Source organism: Phaseolus vulgaris, chromosome 1 (assembly GCF_000499845.2).
Source record: "Phaseolus vulgaris cultivar G19833 chromosome 1, P. vulgaris v2.0, whole genome shotgun sequence".
NCBI lineage: Eukaryota > Viridiplantae > Streptophyta > Magnoliopsida > Fabales > Fabaceae > Phaseolus > Phaseolus vulgaris.
The window spans coordinates 39,690,170-39,712,204 of record NC_023759.2 but is presented as its reverse complement, the minus strand read 5'-3'; the positions used below and the strand labels follow the sequence as shown (position 1 = coordinate 39,712,204).

The window sequence follows — 22,035 nt, the reverse complement described above, 5'->3', positions numbered from 1 at the left end:
ATTTTAAATTTATTCTTTATTATATATATTTTAAATTTTTAAATATCTCACATAAAAAATTGTATAAGAATTCTCAAACTATTTATTTTGTTATTGTTATCATTTTCCTTTCCTATAATACTTTATTTTGGTACTGTTTTGTAAGAATACTACATAGTCCATCTAACAGATACTTGTATTTCATCATGCTTACGGTATCACTGGCGCAATGGTTCTTGAAAATTATCTGGAAAAAATTAGCAAAATATCTGAAAAACTAAGCTTCTTTAATATTTGTCCGTTGGACAAAGCAAAAAAACAAAATATAAATGGCCGGCAGCAATGCACAACAATTCTCCACTTGAAACCTCCGCTACACCTCTCTGTCATGTCACTAATTCATATCATTCAATCACCTTCCATTACTTACTTTATGGAAACTTCATTTCTATAAATTATAAAATATAAGCAGTTTCGTTGATTTATAAAGTGATATTACCATTTTTATCATGCTTATAAATAAAATTTAGAGTATATACAGAGTTCCCATTTTTTAAATTTTATCATTACATTTTTTATGGAGTCCGCATATTCCAGTTATTTTTCAATCTGTGGAGAAGAAAGAAGGGAGTGTGCAAAAGGAATGCCGAAGGATGTTTTTAAGAAAATAAAATGAAATAAATTGGCGTGAGTTAAAAAAATAAATAAATAGTATGTTCTTTGTAATGGGATATCTAACATGTTCAATAAGATCACTAAATAGTTTAGTTTCTTGTTAAGAGTTGAATTTTTCTCTATACTTGAGAGAAAATTTGATTATAAAAGATGAAACTTACTTTAATCATCTTTACAATTCAAAAAGACTTAATTGCAGACAATTTTTGTTGAAGATGTCTTTTTGGATTAAAAAAATAAAGAACATGTAAAAGAGACAAAAGCTTAGTATAAACCAATGTAGGTAGGAGTAGATAAAGCAAAAAGTCAAGGAAGGACCTACACGAGAAGGTAACACAACACATTGTGTGCTAGAGTTCAATCAAAGACTAGAAAAAGATGAGTATACCAACAAAATGTGTAATAATTGGAATTGGTTTGTTGTGGCTGTGGAGTGTTGCTGAGAGTGTTCCCAACACGAGCATCATCAACGTTCTCTGCAACAGTGGGGTGTTCACCTCAGGGGACCCTTTTGCCATCAGTTTAAGTTATGTTTTGGGAGACTTAGAGAAGGAAACAGGAACACAAAAGAGTTATGAGTACCACAACATTTCACCATATCCTAATGCCTATGCCTATGGGCATGCTACTTGTAACCTTAATCTCACATCCTCTGATTGCAAAACATGTCTTGGTGCTGCTAAAACGGCCTTGTTTACCACATGCCAGGCACCACGGATAGGAGCTCGTTCAGTGCTCCATGATTGTACAATCAGGTACGAGCAATACCCATTTGACGATTAGACACAATTGGAGCTTTGCTGTTCAACTTTCCATCGAAAGTTTTTAGACAGTTTGTAATTGTAATGCAAATATGTGCCATGTACTTTGCTCACAATTATGCCTTAATTAAGTATCCATTTCTACACTTTTTTTCTCAAAGTAATCCAAGATTTTTCTTTCTTCATATATGATTTATTCATATATGATTTATATGTATGCCAATAGGAAACTCTCTCTTTTTTCTACCAACAATGATTTTTTTTCTGTGGAGAAAGTCTTTCCTGCAGTCTGGTTTCTTTATTCTTTTGTTTATATTGAAAAAAATCTAGATTTGCGGTATGATTCTTGAGGTTTCTATAATTTTGTTCCCCTTTTTCATGGTACATAACATGTACACGATTCTTATGCATGTTGAGCAAGGGATCAGTTGCGTGATATTGAAACTTCAGAAGGGGAAAGATTATGCATTAAAAAAGGGAAAAAGGTACAAAAGTATTTAAGATGCCTCGTTTACCTCGATAAATTGTTGGGAATTTGAAAGAATAATATTTTCTGGACTGTTTTGCGTGATATTGTAAAAGGAAAATGGTTTTTCTTTCTGGGAACACCAATGTTCTGGTATCCATCTTACGAATCCAACTAGTCCAGATGAAATTGGTTCAGTTTTTTGAAAACAAAACTCTCCTGAGTTTTCAAAACTTGCATCTGTTTTTAGTATTATCGAATATAATCACTTTTAAGTATAATTTTAAAAACTATTTCAGTTTCTGTACTTACTGGTCCAAACACTTCAACAAGAAATGACATGAGATCCCAGTTGTGTTAGGCTCAAACGCGATTAACCAAAGGCATTGCCGAGTATAGTTTACGTTAAGTGCAGAATGCTAATTTCAAGAACAGCTAATCTAATTTATATGGTTCGTGAGTATTATTCAAAGAAAATTTAAAATACAAATAAATCTTGAAACTTGAACCAGATTGCATGAATGAAATCGGGGATTGAGCGTGGGGATTAATTCTGCAGCACCCTTTTGAATTAATCACTTAATATTAATATATACCATTTTATCATTTTATTAGTTATTGAACGTACATAAATTACTCTCAAGTATTTGCCTATATAAATAACAACAAATATTAAAAAGTTTGAAAATCTTTTGTTATATACAATGTAGAACCAGCAACATCATGGATCATATGAAATTTACAAAAAAAAATCTGTAATCCTTCTAACCAATCAGGTTTGAATCTCAACTGTTACTTTTCCTTTTTTGTACAAGATATCCCTGAAACTCACCATGCAAAATTAAGTTCCCATCCCATCTAGATATGTTCACCTACAATGGCAGACCACAACAAAGAGGGTCAAACAATCATTTTGTAGGACATTAAAACATATAAATTTCTTTGGTTGCTAAGAATAAAATTCTGTAACATCAAGCAAACTAACAAAAAGTTAGGTGCACCAACGCCAAATTCAACTTGCAGCTTCACCTCGCTCAAAAAGGGTTGTCACTGATTTGTATAACTTATAACATTCTCTGCAAACTGTATAGGTCAATTATAGAGGAACTTGAGAAACATTTGTGGTATTCTCTCTCTGTTCCCAAAATTCCTCCCTCTTGAGAAGAAGGGCATAAAGAAGCTCATTCCATGAATCGGGAACACCAGGTAGGCACCAATGGCTACAGTCTTGCCGCTGCATTGGGGCTGTACCATCTGGTCCAAGATAGTAAATGGATGCATGGCCATCTCTCCTGCGAATTGACATTTGTGTGACATTAAGCAAGTCCGGATTCAAAAATTCTGATCTTTTTCTGCGTTCTGATGATAAGACATCGACGACGGTTCTGAAATGGATGTCGGATACTGCTGGCAAGGAACCTAAATCAGGTAATGTTTCCATGTGACAACCACCACCAGTATTCCAGTCACCACCCCTGCTACACCCAATGAATGTGTTAACAACTCGCTCATCTTCTTCCACATGTTAGAAGTCATTTAGTCATAGATATAGAAAGTGTTAAAAAAAGGTTTTGACAATTTGTTAAAAAATGGAGCTGTACAGAAATTAATAGTACGGCACAAAATCGCATCAGCTAGACATGAACGAAGACAACAAGAATATGGAAACAGAAATATACCTGAGCAAAAATAACACAACTAATGTACACAGGTTTATCATGTGTTTAAAATTTTGTTTCAGCATTCAATGGATACATGCCAATTAACATGTTAGATGAGTAAGAGTTGGAAAACTTCTTTAATGCCACCTACCATGGAGTTAATGTTGTAACCAGTAAGTATATGCATCTGTTAATAGAGGACAGCCCCTTAATTGTGTCCTTGAGTCTTAAAATTTAAGCCATGCGCCAAAACCAAAATACACTTACAAAAATGCTTGTCAAAAGATGCATTAAGAGGAAAATCCTGTAGAAGACTGATGGGTTTTTTTTTTTAAGGAAGACATCTGAGAGATTTGTTGACGTAAATCATGAACAAACTCGTAAGAAACTATGACCCACCATTTTCAATCCAAAACCTTAAAACAACAGACTTATAAGTCTTTTCTCCTTATATATTGATCTTCTTACATATATCTACCCAATGTGAAACACCAACCAACTCACTTGATTCCAACAAACTCCTCTCAAGTATAACTCCCTTCCACATTAGTTATATACCCAATGTGGTTGCTCAAAATGATGTCAATTCATCGACCCTAATAAATTTATAGGAGAAGGAGCACTGTAACCGAGTTCACAAGTAGAAAATTATTTGAGCAAATGAAAATACTATGGACAGTTCAGTCAATTTGAAAGTTTAGGCAAACCTGAAATGGACAGGAGCATAAGTTCGGAAAAGGACGTAAGTTTTGTTTATGTTTACTTCATTCGCAATCCAATCAACTACTGTCTCTATTGATTTCCTGAATGCGTCTTCAGTAGTCATATTCATCTTCACTTCCTCCCCTATTTGGAAGTAACAGCCCCTAAGTAAAGAAATGAGCCAAAAATCAAAGTCATAATTATATCAACATTGATAGTTTAATCACATGAAGAGTATAAAATATTGTCCCAAACTATCATCAAAGGGATTTGGAAACTATCATCATAAGCTAAGCCAAAAATGCACTATTAACCAAACTTAGGTGGCACTCAAAGATTGAATTATTAAGAATGACAACGGAACAACAGATAAAAAAGGCCTTACATTTTGACAGTCTTCTCATAATTCCACCAATGTCCAGCATTGAGAACCAGCACATCTGCATCCCTCCACTTATGTGAAATCCAGTCCATGTGATCCAGTCTCAAAGTCATTCTTACCCCATCAGGTGCACCAGAAGGAGGTCGTCCCTGCACTACAAGATACGGTGATCTATAGTATTCAATGGTGCAGTTGAAATCTTCAAACTTGAATGCCAAGAAGCCTGTGTGCTTTGTAATTGGGTTCCCATTAACTTCGTAGACCCGAGCCTTATTTGGAATTGCCGAAGAGAGCATACAAAGGAGTGATTCCCATTGGTTTCTTCCAATTGAATCACCAACAAAAACCAGTCGCTTGTTCCGTAGCTTTTCCAACATCTTCCCTGCATCAAACCTGTTAAAATATAGTCCATCGTCATATTTCATTCCAGCAACTAAATCTAAAGTCAACAGGAGATGATTGCAGGAACAGAAGAAGAATCAAACACAAACAGAATAAGTTGTTCAACTAAGAGCAGGAAACACCATAGCAGCTTACCCCCCAAATCAAATATTTTTTTCTCCTTTTTCGATAAAGAAAAACAAACCCGGAGTAGTTGTTGAACTTGAGCAATACGCCAGAGATTATTGATAGGCAGTTAAAGACAAATGAAACTAACAGTAGACAGTGACAATTTAGGAATCATTAACAGTAACAAAACCAATAACACGAACACGCTCTTCTTCGTCTGTAATCGCTGGCAACATCCTAACTTTTCGTTAGGCCAGCACCTTTTTTACTTCGTACCCAGCAATCCAAAAAAGCAAAAAAAAAAAAGAACAAACACTTCCTTCATACCAATTCATACTAGTAAAGTTAAAAAGCAAAAGAACAAACGCTTGCTTCATACGAAGTTAAACAAAAAAAAAAAACAATCACAAGTTAATCAAAGTTAATAAAAAAAAAAGGATAGTTCATTAGAAACAATTAATCAAATTCAGGGCATGGACGGTGGTGATCCCATAAGCAATCAACTACGAGACAAAAACTCCAAAATCATTTTGTGTTCAGAGAAACAACACGAACCAAACCAAAATCAAGCTTTCCCTTTTTGTCTTCATTTTTTCAGCACTGTCCTATTCCAACCAACCAACACAAAATCCAAAATTAAACTCGAAAAACCAACAGATTAAAAAATTGGAAAAAGCGGGGTTGGTTAGAACCTAGGCAAGTTGCAATCCTTGGGTTGCCATCGCCATTTTGTGTAGAATGTGTCAGGCCTGCCATTCTCTGAGCAGCGAAAACCTTGATCCAAGAAGGAACAGTTGGCGGAATTGTAAAGGGGATAAGTCTCATCCCAAACCCAATTCCCATCAAAGACATCACAGGTATCACCATCTGGGCTCAGAAACTGAACCGGTTGAAAAGCAGAAGAAGAAGTAACAGAAGAAGTTGAAGGTGGTGAAAAATGGAAGTCAAGGATAGAGGTGGCTCGGGAGCGGAACCCTTTGTAATCCAAGTAGAAGAAGCAAGCGATGAAGAGAGAAGCGAGGAAGAAGAAAGCGAGAACTCCAAGAGAAGAGTCAAGAGTGGAAAAGCGTTTAAATTTCTTGAGAAAATCAAAGTGGGTCACGGAGTTGTCGCCCGAATCCTTTGGAGAATCGTTCTTGTTCATCTCGTTGGGTAGGAGCAAAGCACAAAACACACATACATTCATTCGTTCATGGGTGGTGAAGGTTTAAAATATGTGGGTTTACAGTGAGGATGAGGAAGAGAGGAAGGGAGGAAGGTGGGTCCATGGAAGAAAACAAAAAGGCATTAATGGAGAGTGAATGCAAAGCAGCGTATAGTGTTTTGGAAAGTGGTTTTTGAGGGCTTATGGGTAAGAGATGAAGTTGGGATTTGTGAGAAACAGAATGAAAAAAAAGATGGGTGGTGATCGGAACGTTTAAGGTGGTGGGAGGGACAAGAGTGATTGCGGTGGAATTTTGTTTACAATAATAATCATGTGTGGAGTGTGAACTGCAAGGGATGGGTTTCTAATTCTTATATTATTATATTCCATAATTTCTACTAATTTTCAAAACCAGCTATTTTTGCTGTTGCCAAATCACTTTAATTCTTCAGAAGAGTTGAATTTTACACTACAGAAAAGGGAAAAAAAGTTGAATTTTATGGGATTGGTTGAGTAGGATCAGGTAGGGTTTCTAATGTTGGGTCTTACTTGTCCAATTTTTGGACAAGATAAATATAAGTTTTTTTGAATTTTTTTAATTCAAAGACTTTATTTGTCTATCTATTTTATGACTTTATTTGTCTTAGATTGAGACATCGTTCATCTTTAATTTTGTTAGAATATCTATTCATTAATATTTAAAAGGAGATTATCTTGCACAATTCATGTATTAAATAATTGATTAAAATTATAATAACTAGTATCCGTAGTATTCGATTTTTTTCTCTTATCCTCAATTTTCATGATGATAAAAATCTAATATACATAAATAATTTTAAGTGAGTCAAAATTAAAAAAAAAAATAACATGTAATAGAAAAAATATGAATTAATTAATCAACCTCTTTTTTTTCTTTGATTTGAGTTTCTCTTTTTCTTCAATCTTTTTCTCTTCTTCCATTGGTAGTTTTTGAATCAGAGAGTGTGATGTTCACGTAAGGGTATAATTCACTTGATGGTAGATACAAAAAAATGATGATTTTAACAAAAAATAGAATTGTTTGAAATGGAGTGAAGAGAATGATTGAAAAATGAAGGTTATTTTATTTGACATGTAAGATTTGGTGTTGGAACAGAAGGAGGAGGAGAAGGAGGGTGAGGGTATGTTCTTTCTTTCTTTCTTTCTTTCTTTCTTTCTTTCTTTATGTTATTGCCTTAAAATAAAGAGGAATTAAGGAAAGAGTCAAGAGTTAGTTTGTTTGTATATAAAAACTGTCCTTTAATATTAATTTAAAAAAAAATTGAAAATAGTTATATATTTTAAATGATTCAAATGAGATATATTAAATAAATGTAGAATAAGAAAAAATTTGTGTTATTACCTTAAAATAAAGAGAAATTAAGGAAAAAGTCAAAAGTTACTTTGTATATAAAAATAGTAACTTAATATTAATTTAAAAAAACTAAAAATAATTATATTTTTAAGTGATTCAAGTAAGATATATTAAATAAAGGTAAAATAAGAAAAGATTTGTCTATACAGATTAGGAAGATGTATAATTCTATTTTGCAGAGTAAAAATAAATTATTTTTCGCTTATATTTCTTTTAACGCCTCGTATTTGAGTTATAATTTATTTTGAAATTTAAAAGTAAGTTTTTAGTTTCTTAATTTGAATGTAACTCATTTTAAATTCCAAGGAGAATAGAGATACAAATCATGAATCAAAAGTTAGTTATTTACAAATTACAAATGATGAGACTAAAAATTTACTTTTTAATTGTAAAAGAATATTTTATTTAAATTTAAGGGAACAAATACTTAAGTCTTATTATTGTGTTTTCATCAAAGATATCCTCATCATATTGAAAAAATAATTGATGATGTATAATTAACTTTCAATCAAAATCTCCATCTATCCATGACACTTAAATACAAAATATTTTTTAAAATATAAACTTAATTCTAGTTATAGCAACTCATTATTGTAAAGATTTTTATATTGTTAACTAACAAAAAATACATTTAGATATGCTTTTAAAAAGGTTTTTTTAATCTTTTTATCTCATTGTTTATTTTGTTTTATTTGGTCACTGCATTAGTTAAAGGTTTATCAAATCCCTTAATTTTAAATATACATTAATGCAATGTCACTCTCTTTCAATATTCAATTAAATTCTTTAATGTTTAAAAATACAAGAATATGACTATTTAGTCAATTGAAATCGAACCATTATATTTATAAATTTTCATTCTCAGTTATAAATTTTATTATGAATAAATTAAAATTATTAATATTGTTTAACAATTTTATTCACAATAGAATAGAAAATGGTTATGTTCAAAGGTGTTTTAGCTCTTTTTGATATTATAAAATTGATAAACATTAAATATTTTACAATAAAAGTTGTTAAATGAAGAAATAGGTATTATGTAGCACAGAGACGGATATGGACATTAACACAACATGGATACGGAAGTATAATTTTTAAATTTTGAAAATGTAGGATACGGGATTACGGATCTGTATATTATATAATTATGAATTATATAAATTGGCAATAAATATTTATGTACACAAGTATGTTTTTCATGACTAGTTCAAAAGAATTTGTTCCTTATTTTTATAATCATAATAAAAATTTATACAATAAGCTTGAGTTTATAGAAAATTATTGTATTTATCATTTTTAAAATTGTGTTTGAACCGTGTTAGAATAAGTGTCATACGAATGTCGTACGAGTGTAGACGTGTGTCCGGACATGCCACTTAAGAGAAGTGTTTGAGCCTCATAGGATAGGTAGTTACTTTTTAAAATAATTATTGTATTATCCATAATTTTAATGTTAGTTATCGATTAACTTAGATTATATAACATTATTTTCAAATATAATAAATAGTTTTGTTTAATTCTTGATTTTTAATATAAAATCTAAAGCAACTACTCGGTTGAGAAAAAAATAAATACAATAAGTTTAGATAAAATTAATTTTTTATAGGTCATAGTCATACAAAGAACACCAATCCAACCCCTCTAACTGTGCCACCCTATCACATGCTCACAAAGCTTTAGCCGTTTCCTCCTCTTTTTTATATTCTTTCATTTATTTTTCACAACAATGAAATGTTTTATAAATCAAAATAAATATAAAATGCTCTAAAAATTAATAGCCAAATATATTTTTTTCGCAGGATTTAACCTAATCAACAACGAGCACGTTGTACATGAAACCATATAATTTAACTATTTCGAGTTAAGGCCTAAACATGTTGTATTAAATTCATAAGTGGTTTATTAAAAATAAATACAATCTTTAATGCTGCCGTTTGATTGTGAAGTGCTCATGAGTCATAATCATGGACTCCATTTGCTTAACCTTTGTATGGTGGAGAGAAAAAGAAAGATAATTTTTTCTTATTTTAAAAGTTTTTATTTAATTAAATGGACAGAATTGTGAAAAAAAATAAATAAAAAATTGTTTGTTCAGTCTATTTTTGCATTTTTCTCTATCTTTTGTTAATTATCTGTTAATTCAGCCTATTTGTGACTTATAGAAGATTGTTGGACTTTCTCGTAAGATGTAACACGGCACGTTTTCAATGGGATTTTTTTAAATGCAATTTTGGCAACTTTGTGTAAGATTTTTATTGTCAGTTTTTATTCATTCCAATTTTAGATTTGAGTAAAGAAAGATGGGATCTATTTATTGTCATATTCTTGGGGAAACACGTATTTGTATACTGATAAGGATGGAGAAGTTCAAATTTCAAAACTTTGTCCAATTTTTTAGATAAATAATTTAGTATTAATTATGTTTTTCATTTTTATATTATGATACGAGAATGATTTTTTTTTTTCAATTCAAACTTTGGATATCCTCGAAATTTATAGAAAGAAAGATATGTTTAACCCTAATTATTTATAAGTTATTTTTTAATCTTAAAATATGTCTGATTATAGAGAGTTTCTAAAACTTAACTTACAACTTTTATAGAAACAAAAATGAACTAAAAGGATAGAAAAGCACTCTCTAATTTCCAATCAAAACTTATCCATATACACGGGCTCACTGTACATGTAATAATTTGAGATAAGGTAAGTGAAGAAGAAGAATATGGCCATATTTCATGCTTTATAGAAGATCACTCAAAATAATATTGAAATTTCACATGATGGGTTGATTAAGAAAGCTACCCATTAAGCACTTTCTTCTAATAGACCTGTGAACCTTTTCAACTTTTTTATCAAATTTATTTTCCTCAAATGTAAAATATACAAACCACTATTTTCTTTTATTAATTATGTTCTACGAACAAAACAAAACATATTGTTAAGAATAGTTGTTTTTATAAATATAATTTACAAATATGATTATATAGTTGTCTTCTATAGTCGTTTTTATAAATATAAAATAGTCGTATTAATTTTATATTTTCACAACCAATGAGAATTTCTCTTGGTTGATTCAAATTTTTATTTTTTATCTTTATGGTATAAATGAAAGATGAGGTTAAGAAGTAGTTTTAATAATGATTCCATCACTTCCATTTGAGAACTAAAGTATTCCATATTGCCATTTAGATTAGGTTAGAGGGTCCTCTTTCCCATCACTGCTATTTTAAATAGTAGTGTGTTCATGATTCTCCTTCAACTTTTAGCCACCTTGGAACTTTTTCATCTATTATACAGATATAAAAAAGGAACTTTTTCATCTATTGTACAGATATTTTTGTGTTTGAATACAGATATATAATAGATAAAAACATAATTATTATTATTATTAAATAATTGTGAAAAAATGTACTTTTAAGAAAATTATTTCTAAATATCGTCGGACAGGAAGTATCATGAAAACTCACTCAGTGAGAAGAAAGAAAAAAAAATGATAATATGAGAAATAGGATGTGAATTATTGGTTGGTAAAAGGTACTCCAAAAAGGATTTAAAAAACCCTTTTATACCGTACATAAACTAATTACTCCGCTGATAAATTTCCAACTAAATTAATTAATGCTAATTAATGATATCTCCAATAGTTCGTTATCTATAACAGTATATATAGCTATAATACAAAATTCATCATAAATAAATAAATAAAATAAAACACATTAGAATAAAAAATATATTTAATTATCCTTTTTTATATAATAAATAAAAAATAATGATACATTCATATTTTTATTTATAAAAAACATAAGACCATATAATAAAAAAATGTACTAGTTATAATAAAATTGGTGAATATTTTTGTAATAGTAACATGATATTTTAAAAAGTTTAATTTGTTATTGTACATTGAACTACTTTCTTTACAAATTTATTATAGTTCTGTCATTCTCAACTAACAAAAGTTTAATCATGTGGTTAAAAAGTTATTTAAATATATGATATGTAATATTAATGCAAACTTGGTATGCTCAAAATCTCAGCAATGTTCACCTTTTACAAGTTTGAATGATGGAAAAATAAGGAAAATGTGTTTCTTTAATAGAATTCAGATAAACTATAGGAACAATTTAATGTATGAATACATGATGTGTTGTTTGACTGTTGTTGAAAATTTATAAATTGAACAATTTACTAGTCACAATTATAAGGTTGTAGAAAATTTCATTTCATATTTTCTTAAAAGTGTTTATGAAAAAAATTAATCAAACGTACCAATGTTTAAAACTTAGTAGTAAACTTGATTAATTCAAAACAATATATCCAATGTACCTATCAAACCATTGTAAACTACTAAAATAAGAACGATAAAAGTTTACAAAACTCACGGAAAGTTTTCACCCATTCCTTAATTAAATTGATTAGTACTTCCCACTAAAATTAAATATACATCATTTTGAAGACATTGAGATGTTGAATCATTCATGTCATTAGATTTATGTCATTTGGAAGAATATGGAATAACTTTACTTAAAATATGCATAGTGGCAATTTTAAAATTTTGGACAATTTTTTATTAAGTTGAATGTTCTATATGTAATGTAAAAGGCTCTTTATGTAATTACATTAGACCTTGGCACCCAACTTAGAAAAATTGTTTAAATCATAACTAATTCATTTCTTTTTCACTTATGGCATCAGATTGATATTTTATTTTAACCCTTATAATCCGAAAAACAAAAACCCAGAATATCTTATGAATATTAACAATATATTTTATTGTAGTATGTGCTAAAATTTTTGTTTTTAATTTTGAAGTGAAATGTTTTATATAAGTTAATTAAAATTATAATTTAAGCTTTAAATGTAATTAAAAATATAAAAACTAATTAATAATTTTTAGATTTTGAGAATGACTAAATTGTTTTAGTCATTATATTGTTTAAAGTTTTAGAGTTAAATTTTTAAAATATATGTATGTTTTATTTATTATAGTAATTTTATTTATATTTATTTTGATATTTATGCACGAAAATTTATGTGATGTTATTCATGAGAATCAATATGAAATACCTACTTTATAATAATGAATGCATCTTCCAAAAACCTAACATTACTTCTTAATTGCAAATTTTTCTTTCTTTAGAATTGTGAGTTTAGATTCTTTGGTTTCGATTGCACTCCTTGGTATCACAAATGTGGTATTTTATATTTTGAAGTTGTAATTGTGTGTCTTAGATATTGCAATGATGTAATTTTAGTTTTTAAATATATCATTAATGTTCCATCGAAAATTTTCAATCATCCAAATAATTGAGAATTTTGATTTCTGAAACTTAATTGGTACAATTAGATTTTAGAGACAAAAATAGTAAATTTAAGTGACTGAAATAGTATTTTTTATATAATTCCAATAAATGTAATATCATTTCTTTGTTTATTTGTGTGAGGAAGTGGTGGATAGAGTGAGAAACAGGTTTGGAAGATGGAAAAACAAATTTATTTCAATGGCATGTCACTTGTGTCTTCTCTTCCTCTTTTTTACATATCGTTATTTAGAATGTTGGCGGTGGTAGTAAAAGATATAATGAAGTTGCAGAGAAATTTCTTATAGGGTTGGGACTCGGAAGACAGGAAAATAGCGTGAGCTTCATGGAAAAAGGGTTTCGAATAAAAAAAATTGGGAAAGTTAGGAATGATAGACTTGAGACGATTCAGCTTGGCTCTTCTAGGAAAGTGGATTTGGCGCTTGGGCACTATCAAAAAGGGCATGTGGAAAGAGGTGATTGACTCAAAGTATGGAGGGTGGAGGAATTTAAGGTCTCAAAGAAATGTTAGGTTAGATTTACTGTGGTGGAGGGATCTGAAGGAGGTATGGAATTTTGAGGGTTGGAAAGGTAAGTTTGAGGATAACCTCATCTGGAAGGTAGGGAATGGGGGAAATTAGTTTGTGGGAGGATAAATGGTTGGGCAACTAGGTCCTTGAGGACAAATTTTCGAGGCTTTTTTTTGTCTGCTCTTGCAGGGAATCCAAGCTCTGGAAAGGAGGGGAGTGAAACAATATCTTGAGTGGTCTTGGAAGATAGGATGGAGAAGGCAGTTGTTTGAATGGGAAAGGAATCAAGAAAAATAGTTGGTTTTGCTCATGGGACGGAAGTGCATAAATGTAGAAAAAGAGGATCAGTTGGGGTTTGGAAAGAATGTGATTCAACCGAGTTTATCGGTCAAATCAACATACACAATTTTAAAAGATGAGGTCCATGGGGATGGTGTAGTTATGTATGAAGGATTTTGGAGGATTAAAGTACAACCATCATGTTAAATCACAACTTGGAGCGTTTTGGAAGATAAGATTGCGTCTAAAATGAATTTGGAAAGGAGGGGGATCAATTTGGTAGGGAACACCTGTAGTATGTGCGGGAAGGAAGAGGAAACAACGTCACACCTTTTATGCACGGCTTGGCATCGATTGGGAGCCAAAAAGGCATTTCTCACAGTTTAAGATAATGGATGTTAGTGAATCAGTTAATCATCTTTGGGGTTGTGTATGGATAGCAGTTGTAGGAGAATTGTAGAAGCAAATGAATAAGAATATTTTTAAGAGTGACAAGATTACATTGAAGTCTTTACATTAGTGCAATTGAAGGTATGGTCATAGGTAATATCGAAGGTATGTGTAGCATGTTTTTTCTTATTCGGATTGGTGCCTTGAGTCGTTGATTTGCATGAAATCCATTAAAAAGCTTTAAGTGTGAGGCTGGTAGGGACTTGGCGTTGGTGGAGCAATTGTGTGTTTTGTACACATGTATTTGAGAATAGATGTTATGGTAAAGTAGTTTTTTTTTTTTAGATTATGCTGGTTTATTTGATTTAGAAACTTGTTTTCTGAACATAAAAAGATCTAATTATATCTTTTTTATAAAGGTTGAGATATCTATAAAATATCTTTATTATTTATTTGTTTAAACCAGAAAAATATGATGTTGAGAATAAACAGTAAAAAGCTCTCAAAATTTCAAATTTGAGAGGATCAATAATTTCATGCCACTGCTAAGGCTTTTATTATTGTTATAATTTAGATTAATGTCCTTTGAAAAAATACAAAATCGTGGTACATATTTAATGTTAGTGTGGATGGAATGATTTGAATGCACGTTACAAATATTTTTGAATTTTGAATTAAAAAATAGAAAAAATAAAGAAAGAAATTCTGAAAGTCTTCATACTTTATATCTAAATAAATTCATTGACCTTGGACCCTTTGGGACTACATCATGGGCGCCACTTTCCATCCATAACAGAAACAACGTGAAGTTTTGAGATTCGACTTAAATAACAAATCATAGATACCAATATTCAAAAGTCTTCAATAAAAACGGATATAGAGAAGAAACTGAGTTTAATCACTTATTCTAGTCTCGTGAAACAAAACTTCAGCAAAATTTTCACTTATATGATTTAAACACTTTTTAAAATAAATTATATAATAACTAATTTAGAAAATATCATTCAACATGGATTATACTATGAATCAATGTAAATAAGTAGTTTATATATATATATAAACAATGTAAAAAAAACTTATAAATTTATTATTCCAAAATTATATAGTAAAATAAATTTTTTTAATAATAATTTAATTTTAAACATTTATAAAATATTAAGTTAATCCTTAGCCATAAAGTGAGTTAGAGTTTATGAACATTGCGGAAATTGTTGACTTATGTAACATATGTTTTTAATTTCGAAATAAAAATAAAAATAAATAAGAGACACGGAGATTTTAAAAATAAAAATTCACCGACTCTAATGATTATGAAAATGGTTGCAATTATTCTTTTTCTCCTCTCTCCGAATGTAAGGAAAAAAAATATAACTTTATCCTATTTAACTATTTTTTTAAGATACTTTTCATTTAATTCAGGATTGTTACCTATGAATAGAAAAATATTGTTTAATCTATACGGTAGTTTATAAATATTGAATATAAACCTATATTTTTTATATAATCACATTATTAAAACTTAAAACAAAATAAAATTTAAATTCCATTTGGAACTCTACAAAAATTATGAGATGAAAGTAAGAGAAAAATAAATTAAGTTTAACTCGTAAGTTAAAACCATCTTTTATTACTTCAATTTTTGTACAAGAAATAACTATTCTAAAAGTAAAATTCTATAAGTTGATTTTAATTTTAATTTAGGAGAGAAGTTTAATTTATTTTAACTTCATATTTTCCATATAATTATATAATATAATTTAAAATTACAGTAATCACTGTATTTTTAAATGAACCACACTTAAATTTAAATTTAAAGTTGATAACATATACTCTCTCATAAGTTGTGTATAGATCATTGTGAACTGAGAGAAGGAAGAGAATATAGAAATGACTTAGTTTAGTAAAAAGACAAATTCCACCATCTTATTTGGTTTGTAGGGTTACACACAATTAATACGCAAATTGATAAAATAAGAATAAATACATTTTTTATTGACTTTATGCATTATATTTCATATATTTAAGCAACTGTGTTATATTTTTGTTTTACCATTAAAAGAAGCTTGAAGAGAGGAATTGCAGGGAGATTTGAACTTTTTGTTATATGAAAGTTTGATGAATGTATTAAATAGGCCAAATGATCCAAACACTTTTTTTAGTTTTTAAATAGAAGTAGGAGTTGTAAGTTTTTGGAAAACTTTTCTAAATTAATATTTCTCGAATAAATTTTTAAAATATTCTTTTAAAATAGATTTATGATTTTTTTTTCTTCCTAGAATCTATTTTCTAGAATATGTTTCCCATTTTATTTTTTAATTTTTTTTCAAAACATATTATTCGTATTTTAAATTTATTTTTTTTAAAATGAGATTTTGGTTTTTCAATTTTATTTTAAAATTTTTATTTTCAAAATGTAATAAATCTATTTTAAACTTTCTTTTACATAATATATTTTTTAATTTATATTTTCAATTTCAAATTTATTTCTAAATTTTCAATTCCAGAATGAAACATAACTTTGAAATTTTATCCAAAATTGGGTACTTAAAATTATTGGACACAAGAAGCAATTACCTCAAAATGTTAAGTAGATCCCAACACATGTAACAAAGTTGGGCCATGATTTTTCCAATGTTTAGTTTCTAATAGAGAATATTACTTGGAATACACCTACCTTTCTCTTGTATTAATTAAATTTATATCTAATTCAACATTACAAAATCAAAAATCAAAATAGAAATCAATTTACTTCTAATTTAACTTTATAAAATTTGATATGAAAAATAAATTTATAGTTATTTATATACTACTTAAAGTTAGGTCGTATTCACTTACTGGTACATTGTGTTTTTCTTCTGCTGTATTGTCTTTTCCATGTGAATTTTTATGCTTTTATTGATTCTTATCCGGCAACATTTTGTTTTGTTTCTTTTTTTCTTGTTGCTGATTCTGAAAACTTATTTTCACTTGTAAAAAGCATAATTTGATCCCCACAAACCCATAAAAGAAGGACACGTGAAAATACTCAACACCCATACAAAATGTGATGACCCAATAATTACAATCCCTGATATAACACAATCCGAATAATAATGGAAGTTAACATTTCAAAACTTATCCAATTAAACAAGACACCATAACAACGCAAATACTCACAATTAGATATAAAACAACACTGCCCCAAGAACAAATGTAACTAAATAAGAGGCTGTCTTAAAATTAATTTCGTAAAAGGAAAAGGAGTTCAGAACTAGTAATTTCAATGAAACAAACAATTCTATTGGAAGATTGAATAAATGTAATAAAATGAATCTTACAAGTATACTTTTTAGCACTTGTAATGCTTCTAGCATAAATCTCCACATAAAATCTATTCCAACTCTGCAAGCAGAGTGGAATTCACAGAACTTGTACTGAATTTGCAGAGATGATGATCATCAAAGGAGAATTGTAACTATAAAAGCAGTGGTGGTGCTGTTTAATGATTTGTTTATTATTTATTATGGGTAAGCAAAATCATATCTTACAAGGTAGTGCCAAGGTCCAACATTTGTTAGAGCTACATTAGCTTATTCCACTAAATGACTATACGCTACCATTTTATAAAACGCAGTACCAGAATGTCATAAAGGCCGCAATGCCACTCAGAATACAAAGTCTATCCAACCTACTTTCATTTCTCATCTTCTCCTCTTTCAACTCATTCTGTACTTTTGAATACATGTGACAAGACTCAAGTACTTCACCATAATTTTTGCTCCTTCGGCTGCTAAGTGCATCCTTAAGTATAAGCAAGCTGTTTCTTCCATTAACATGAGCACCTTCCATGTCTTCCAACTGCATGCTCAGCTCGGTTAATTTAAGGAGGGTTTGGACACCATCTTCTTCGGTTTGAACCACTCTAAACTTCATAATGAGGATACACTCCACTACTTGACAAGGAAGAATGTCCTTGGCAGGTAGAACTGATCCAAAGCGGATAACAAAATCCCTTTCTGTTGGCCAGTGTCTTTGGCCACCAAGAGGACTCCAGCTAGCAAGATTTGCAGCTTGTTTCATTTTCCTATTTACTATAATCCAACTTAGCTGGAGCCCTTCGCGGAGCTCCCGCCACAGCTTCCCATCTTTCCTTTCCCTCTCCATGGATGTAATCTGTGGCAGACCATCAGATACAGAAAGGTGAACAGATCCATCATTGTTATCATCTCTATCTGCATAGGTGAGAAAATCAATCCGGAAAGGGCAGTTATAGAACCAACCATCATGGCTATTTGCATTTGGAATTCCCCAAAGAACTTTGGAACAGACCGGTTTCCCCTTGAACCTAATATCTATTATAGAAACAAAATCTGATGGGCAGATGTTTTCCGATTCATTCTTGTCTCCATAATACTCAGCTTCGGTCCAATTGTCCGGGTACTCAAGATAGTTGTTCGGTTGATACTCTACAACCTCCTTGTTAACAATAATCGGGAAACAGTCTGCATAAAATTTTCGGAATCCACCAATAGAAGATATTAAACTTTTGACATCCTCTCTATTGGTTGAAGGCCACATAGATGAACATACATTCTCCCATAAACTCTCTTCTTTTGAGATGGAACACAACGTTGCACAAGTACATGCTGCACTGGCCAATGTTGCACCATCAAGTCGACGAAATATATCATAGAAGAGATCACTGCTCAATGAGGGAATACTCTCAACTGGTGCAACTGACATGGCGAGAATCCTTTGACTGTCAAGCAAACATAATTCAAATAAAAAAAATGAAGAAACCTGCATATTTTTAGTACAAGAAAGCAAAAAAATTGTTTTTTTTTTCAGAAAACAGTAGCAGTGATGAATATAATGTTTGGCTAATTTGGCTAACACAAGAGTATGTAGTGTCTCATAGTGCTCTCTAGGATAACCAATAATAAATTAGTTTATCTGAACCGCCTAACTATATAACTCCATCCAAAATTTATCATGATTATGTTCTTCACAACTGCATAATACTGCATTATGTTAAAATGAATAGCCTTTAATGCCCAGTTCATCATGGACATACAGTATATATACATGGTTTCCAACAGTTTGAGGTATAAAACCCAAAAAAAGGTAGGTTGACCATATTTCCAAATTACAATATACCTCTCCTCTCCTCAGTTTCAAGCTCAACCATTTTCAAACACATACTATTATATTATATCAGGGAAGGGACGGGGGTTCACTCGTAAATACTAAGTTCCTAATCAACATAATAATAATAGTGTGAGAAACAACAGAACATTCCCACCAAGTCCACTCTTGTAGCTTCCTAAAACACCTACTTTAAAGATACAATAAGAAAAAACAAAATTGATGGTAGCTAGAGAAATTGTGTTTGTATATATATAAGAGAAAAGTATACAGAAACGAGAGCATCAGTTTTCAATAAAATTCAGAGTCCAAGACCTTATTAGAATTCAAACTCAAATGTCAAATGGTACTATTTCTTTCCCATATTTTAAGGCAATATCCCAATCGGTGCAAGAAACCTCATTCAAACAAAAAAACACTAAACAATTAGATGGTATTCCAGAACAAGTTTAACGCATTGAAAGCCCTAGGATAAAAACAACCTACGGTAGATCTCTTCTAGGTAATTTCTAAGACCTGCTACCCATATAGTAAATCACTACTCACAGAGAAATATCTGGCAAGGGAAATGAGCCATAGGATGACGATCAAATGGAATAATTAATAAACTAACTCTGATTTCAACGATTTCTTAAGGGAGAGTGTTTAATCTACATAACTCTCTTAATTTGCAATAAAAATCCATACAAGTTTGGTAGTTTAAAAAGATCACTTGCAAAATAGAAGGTTGAAATTCAGTTTCAATCCTTTGCTACAACCAGGTAAATGTTAGCAAGCAGAGACATATATTGCAATTACAAATAATACATGTGGAGGTTACTATCAAAGTGTCTATTATGGACAAACAAATAAATGGACGTCTTCTACAACTTCATCCTATACATATAGGAGACAATCAAATTATTAAATGGAGGTCTTTCTGTTAGGATCTAACTGAAGTATGATATAGGACTTGAGCTTTGGAATATGGGGTGGGGTTTTAGTGAAGGGACTACAACTAACTCTTGTGGTGTAGCTCTTCATCACTTTCTATTAATAAGCATCAAAATTTTCACCATGCGTCTCAGCCACAAACCAGAGCATTTTCATTGGAAACTAGTCGAAGGGCTAGTGCAGAACCAATCTGCATGAGCAACTGGACATAGAGAATGGTGGGATGTTGGGATCCAATTGCAAGAAATGAGGAATGAATTCCATGAGATCTCTAACAGCTAACTCTAATGGTGTCATTCTCCTAAGGTTCTCAACAATTAGTAGTGAAGTTTTTCACCATGTCTCTTAGTTGCAAACATGCTGCAACTTTAGCATTGCAATGTTCGCAAAGGATTAGTTAAAAGAACAAGGAAAAAGATGACCTACATGGGCACTCTGGCTGTGGAGCATGGTGGGTTGTTAGGATCCAATTGCAAGATATGAGGCTTGAGTTCCACAACGGAAGTGAACTTTGGTGTGAGGTTACAATGTTGTGTGATTCTCCCAATCCCAATAATCTTATCAAATTAAACAGACAACAATACTAGACCAGCAGCTAGCAAGTCAACAATAAAGTCTCAATAAACAACCTTGGCACCGGATGCCCTTTTAGTTTAAGCAAACATTTTTTGTAACTGCATAATGCAGACCAATCCAGTAATTCAGTACACAACCCTCGAGAGGAAAGCAACTTAGAAAGTCTCTCTACACAAGTTGCTTCATCAATAACTTACATACAAATCACACATGAATTATGGTACAAAACAAGAGTAAGATTTCATAACAGTAACTTATGATTTAAATATCCTAATAAGACTGTCACGAAGCTCCAATGATAGAAGGCGTTCAATTCATATTAACCAGATATCATAACACTAACATCAAGGAAGATGTTTCCTATCAAAAGATCCTAATATGTAGCATTCAGTAGTTACCAATGACAAAAAAGCATCAAACTTCAACACACACTATGCTAGTTGATTCATAACGCAAGATTGACACAAATAACTAGCAGCGCTTCACATAATTAAAGCATGAAAAAAAAAAAACCCTTCAGCCGAAACATCCATAGAATGAACAACAAATAAAAAGCAAAAAGTAATAGAGGAAAAAACATAGACAGATGAAATTGAGTAAAGAGAGAAGGGAAAGGGAGTTGTGACCTCAAATAAGAGAGAAGAAGGACATGAAAGAAGAAGAGGAAGTGGAAATAAAATGCAAGATTTGAAGAGAATGAGACATAGATATATGAAAACAGAGAGAGAGAGAGAGTAAAGATTTTAATTTGGGTTTGTGAAGATTCTGAAAACACGGGTTGTGGAGAGAGAAAGAGAGAGGGTGGGGTAGCAATTTACTACGCGTTGAACTGCCTCATTACTCCACCACACAAACTTTGCCACGTAATGCCTCATAAATAAATAAATGTATTATCCTACCATAATTTTAATTCAAACAACAAAATCTCCTTAAATTTATCTTCTTCCTTTTAATTTAAACAACAATTTTTTTCTTAAATTTCTCTTCTTTCTTCTTCTACTTTAAACAACAATTCTCTCCTTAAATTTCTCTTCTTCCTTCTCTTAATATCATATATCCTACTATAAGCATGTTGTATTGTAACACGTTTTTTTCCCATAAAAAATAAAATATACTTTTACAGGGTAAATATAAATTATTCAAACTCATATTTTAATTTATGCATAAATTAATTTTAATTATTAAATAATATTGTATTTTACTTTAGTATTCTAAACCATCCATTTATTC

General features: G+C 30.5%; 3 protein-coding genes across 7 annotated transcripts; 1 reads left to right on the top strand and 2 right to left on the bottom strand.

Moving 5' to 3' along the window:
- The first annotated feature begins 1,032 nt into the window (after nucleotides 1-1,032).
- Nucleotides 1,033-1,437, top strand: LOC137816030 (antifungal protein ginkbilobin-like protein). The gene has a single exon (XM_068619132.1). It carries the CDS (start codon nucleotides 1,033-1,035, stop codon nucleotides 1,435-1,437), a length of 405 nt encoding a protein of 134 aa, XP_068475233.1.
- Nucleotides 1,438-2,553: 1,116 nt separating this feature from the next.
- On the bottom strand, nucleotides 2,554-6,753 carry LOC137814204 (protein trichome birefringence-like 10). Of its 4 annotated transcripts, none has more exons than XR_011081615.1 (5): nucleotides 5,829-6,631; nucleotides 4,630-5,019; nucleotides 4,250-4,408; nucleotides 2,867-3,356; nucleotides 2,554-2,753 (listed from the first exon to the last, which is right to left on the bottom strand). XR_011081615.1 is itself a non-coding variant. In XM_068616798.1 (4 exons), the coding sequence occupies exons 1-4, from the start codon at nucleotides 6,320-6,322 to the stop codon at nucleotides 2,978-2,980; spliced, it is 1,422 nt and encodes a 473-aa protein (XP_068472899.1). In that variant the 5' UTR covers nucleotides 6,323-6,753; the 3' UTR covers nucleotides 2,554-2,977. The 4 variants fall into 4 exon arrangements, 1 of the variants encoding a protein (XP_068472899.1); XR_011081616.1 differs by having other exon boundaries at nucleotides 2,911-3,356; nucleotides 5,829-6,629; XR_011081614.1 differs by having other exon boundaries at nucleotides 2,887-3,356; nucleotides 5,829-6,624.
- Nucleotides 6,754-17,644: 10,891 nt separating this feature from the next.
- LOC137814206 (F-box protein At2g27310-like) lies at nucleotides 17,645-21,634 on the bottom strand. 2 transcript variants are annotated; one of them, XM_068616800.1, is made up of 2 exons: nucleotides 21,432-21,634; nucleotides 17,645-18,910 (listed from the first exon to the last, which is right to left on the bottom strand). In XM_068616800.1, exon 2 carries the CDS (start codon nucleotides 18,892-18,894, stop codon nucleotides 17,773-17,775), a length of 1,122 nt encoding a protein of 373 aa, XP_068472901.1. In that variant the 5' UTR covers nucleotides 18,895-18,910; nucleotides 21,432-21,634; the 3' UTR covers nucleotides 17,645-17,772. The 2 variants fall into 2 exon arrangements, with proteins under 2 accessions (XP_068472901.1, XP_068472902.1); XM_068616801.1 differs by having other exon boundaries at nucleotides 20,656-21,580.
- Nucleotides 21,635-22,035: the final 401 nt, after the last annotated feature.

What these genes read in the sequence shown, in the direction of transcription:
- LOC137816030 (XM_068619132.1), top strand. Translation starts at nt 1,033, where the DNA reads ATGAGTATACCAACAAAATGTGTAATAATTGGAATTGGTTTGTTGTGG.
- LOC137814204 (XM_068616798.1), bottom strand. Translation starts at nt 6,322, where the DNA reads ATGAATGTATGTGTGTTTTGTGCTTTGCTCCTACCCAACGAGATGAAC. An exon ending in TATGAGAAGACTGTCAAAAT is followed by an intron (nt 4,409 to 4,629) that starts GTAAGGCCTTTT and finishes TTCTTTACTTAG; the next exon opens with GGGCTGTTACTTCCAAATAG. An exon ending in TATGCTCCTGTCCATTTCAG is followed by an intron (nt 3,357 to 4,249) that starts GTTTGCCTAAAC and finishes TGGGTGTAGCAG; the next exon opens with GGGTGGTGACTGGAATACTG.
- LOC137814206 (XM_068616800.1), bottom strand. Translation starts at nt 18,894, where the DNA reads ATGTCAGTTGCACCAGTTGAGAGTATTCCCTCATTGAGCAGTGATCTC.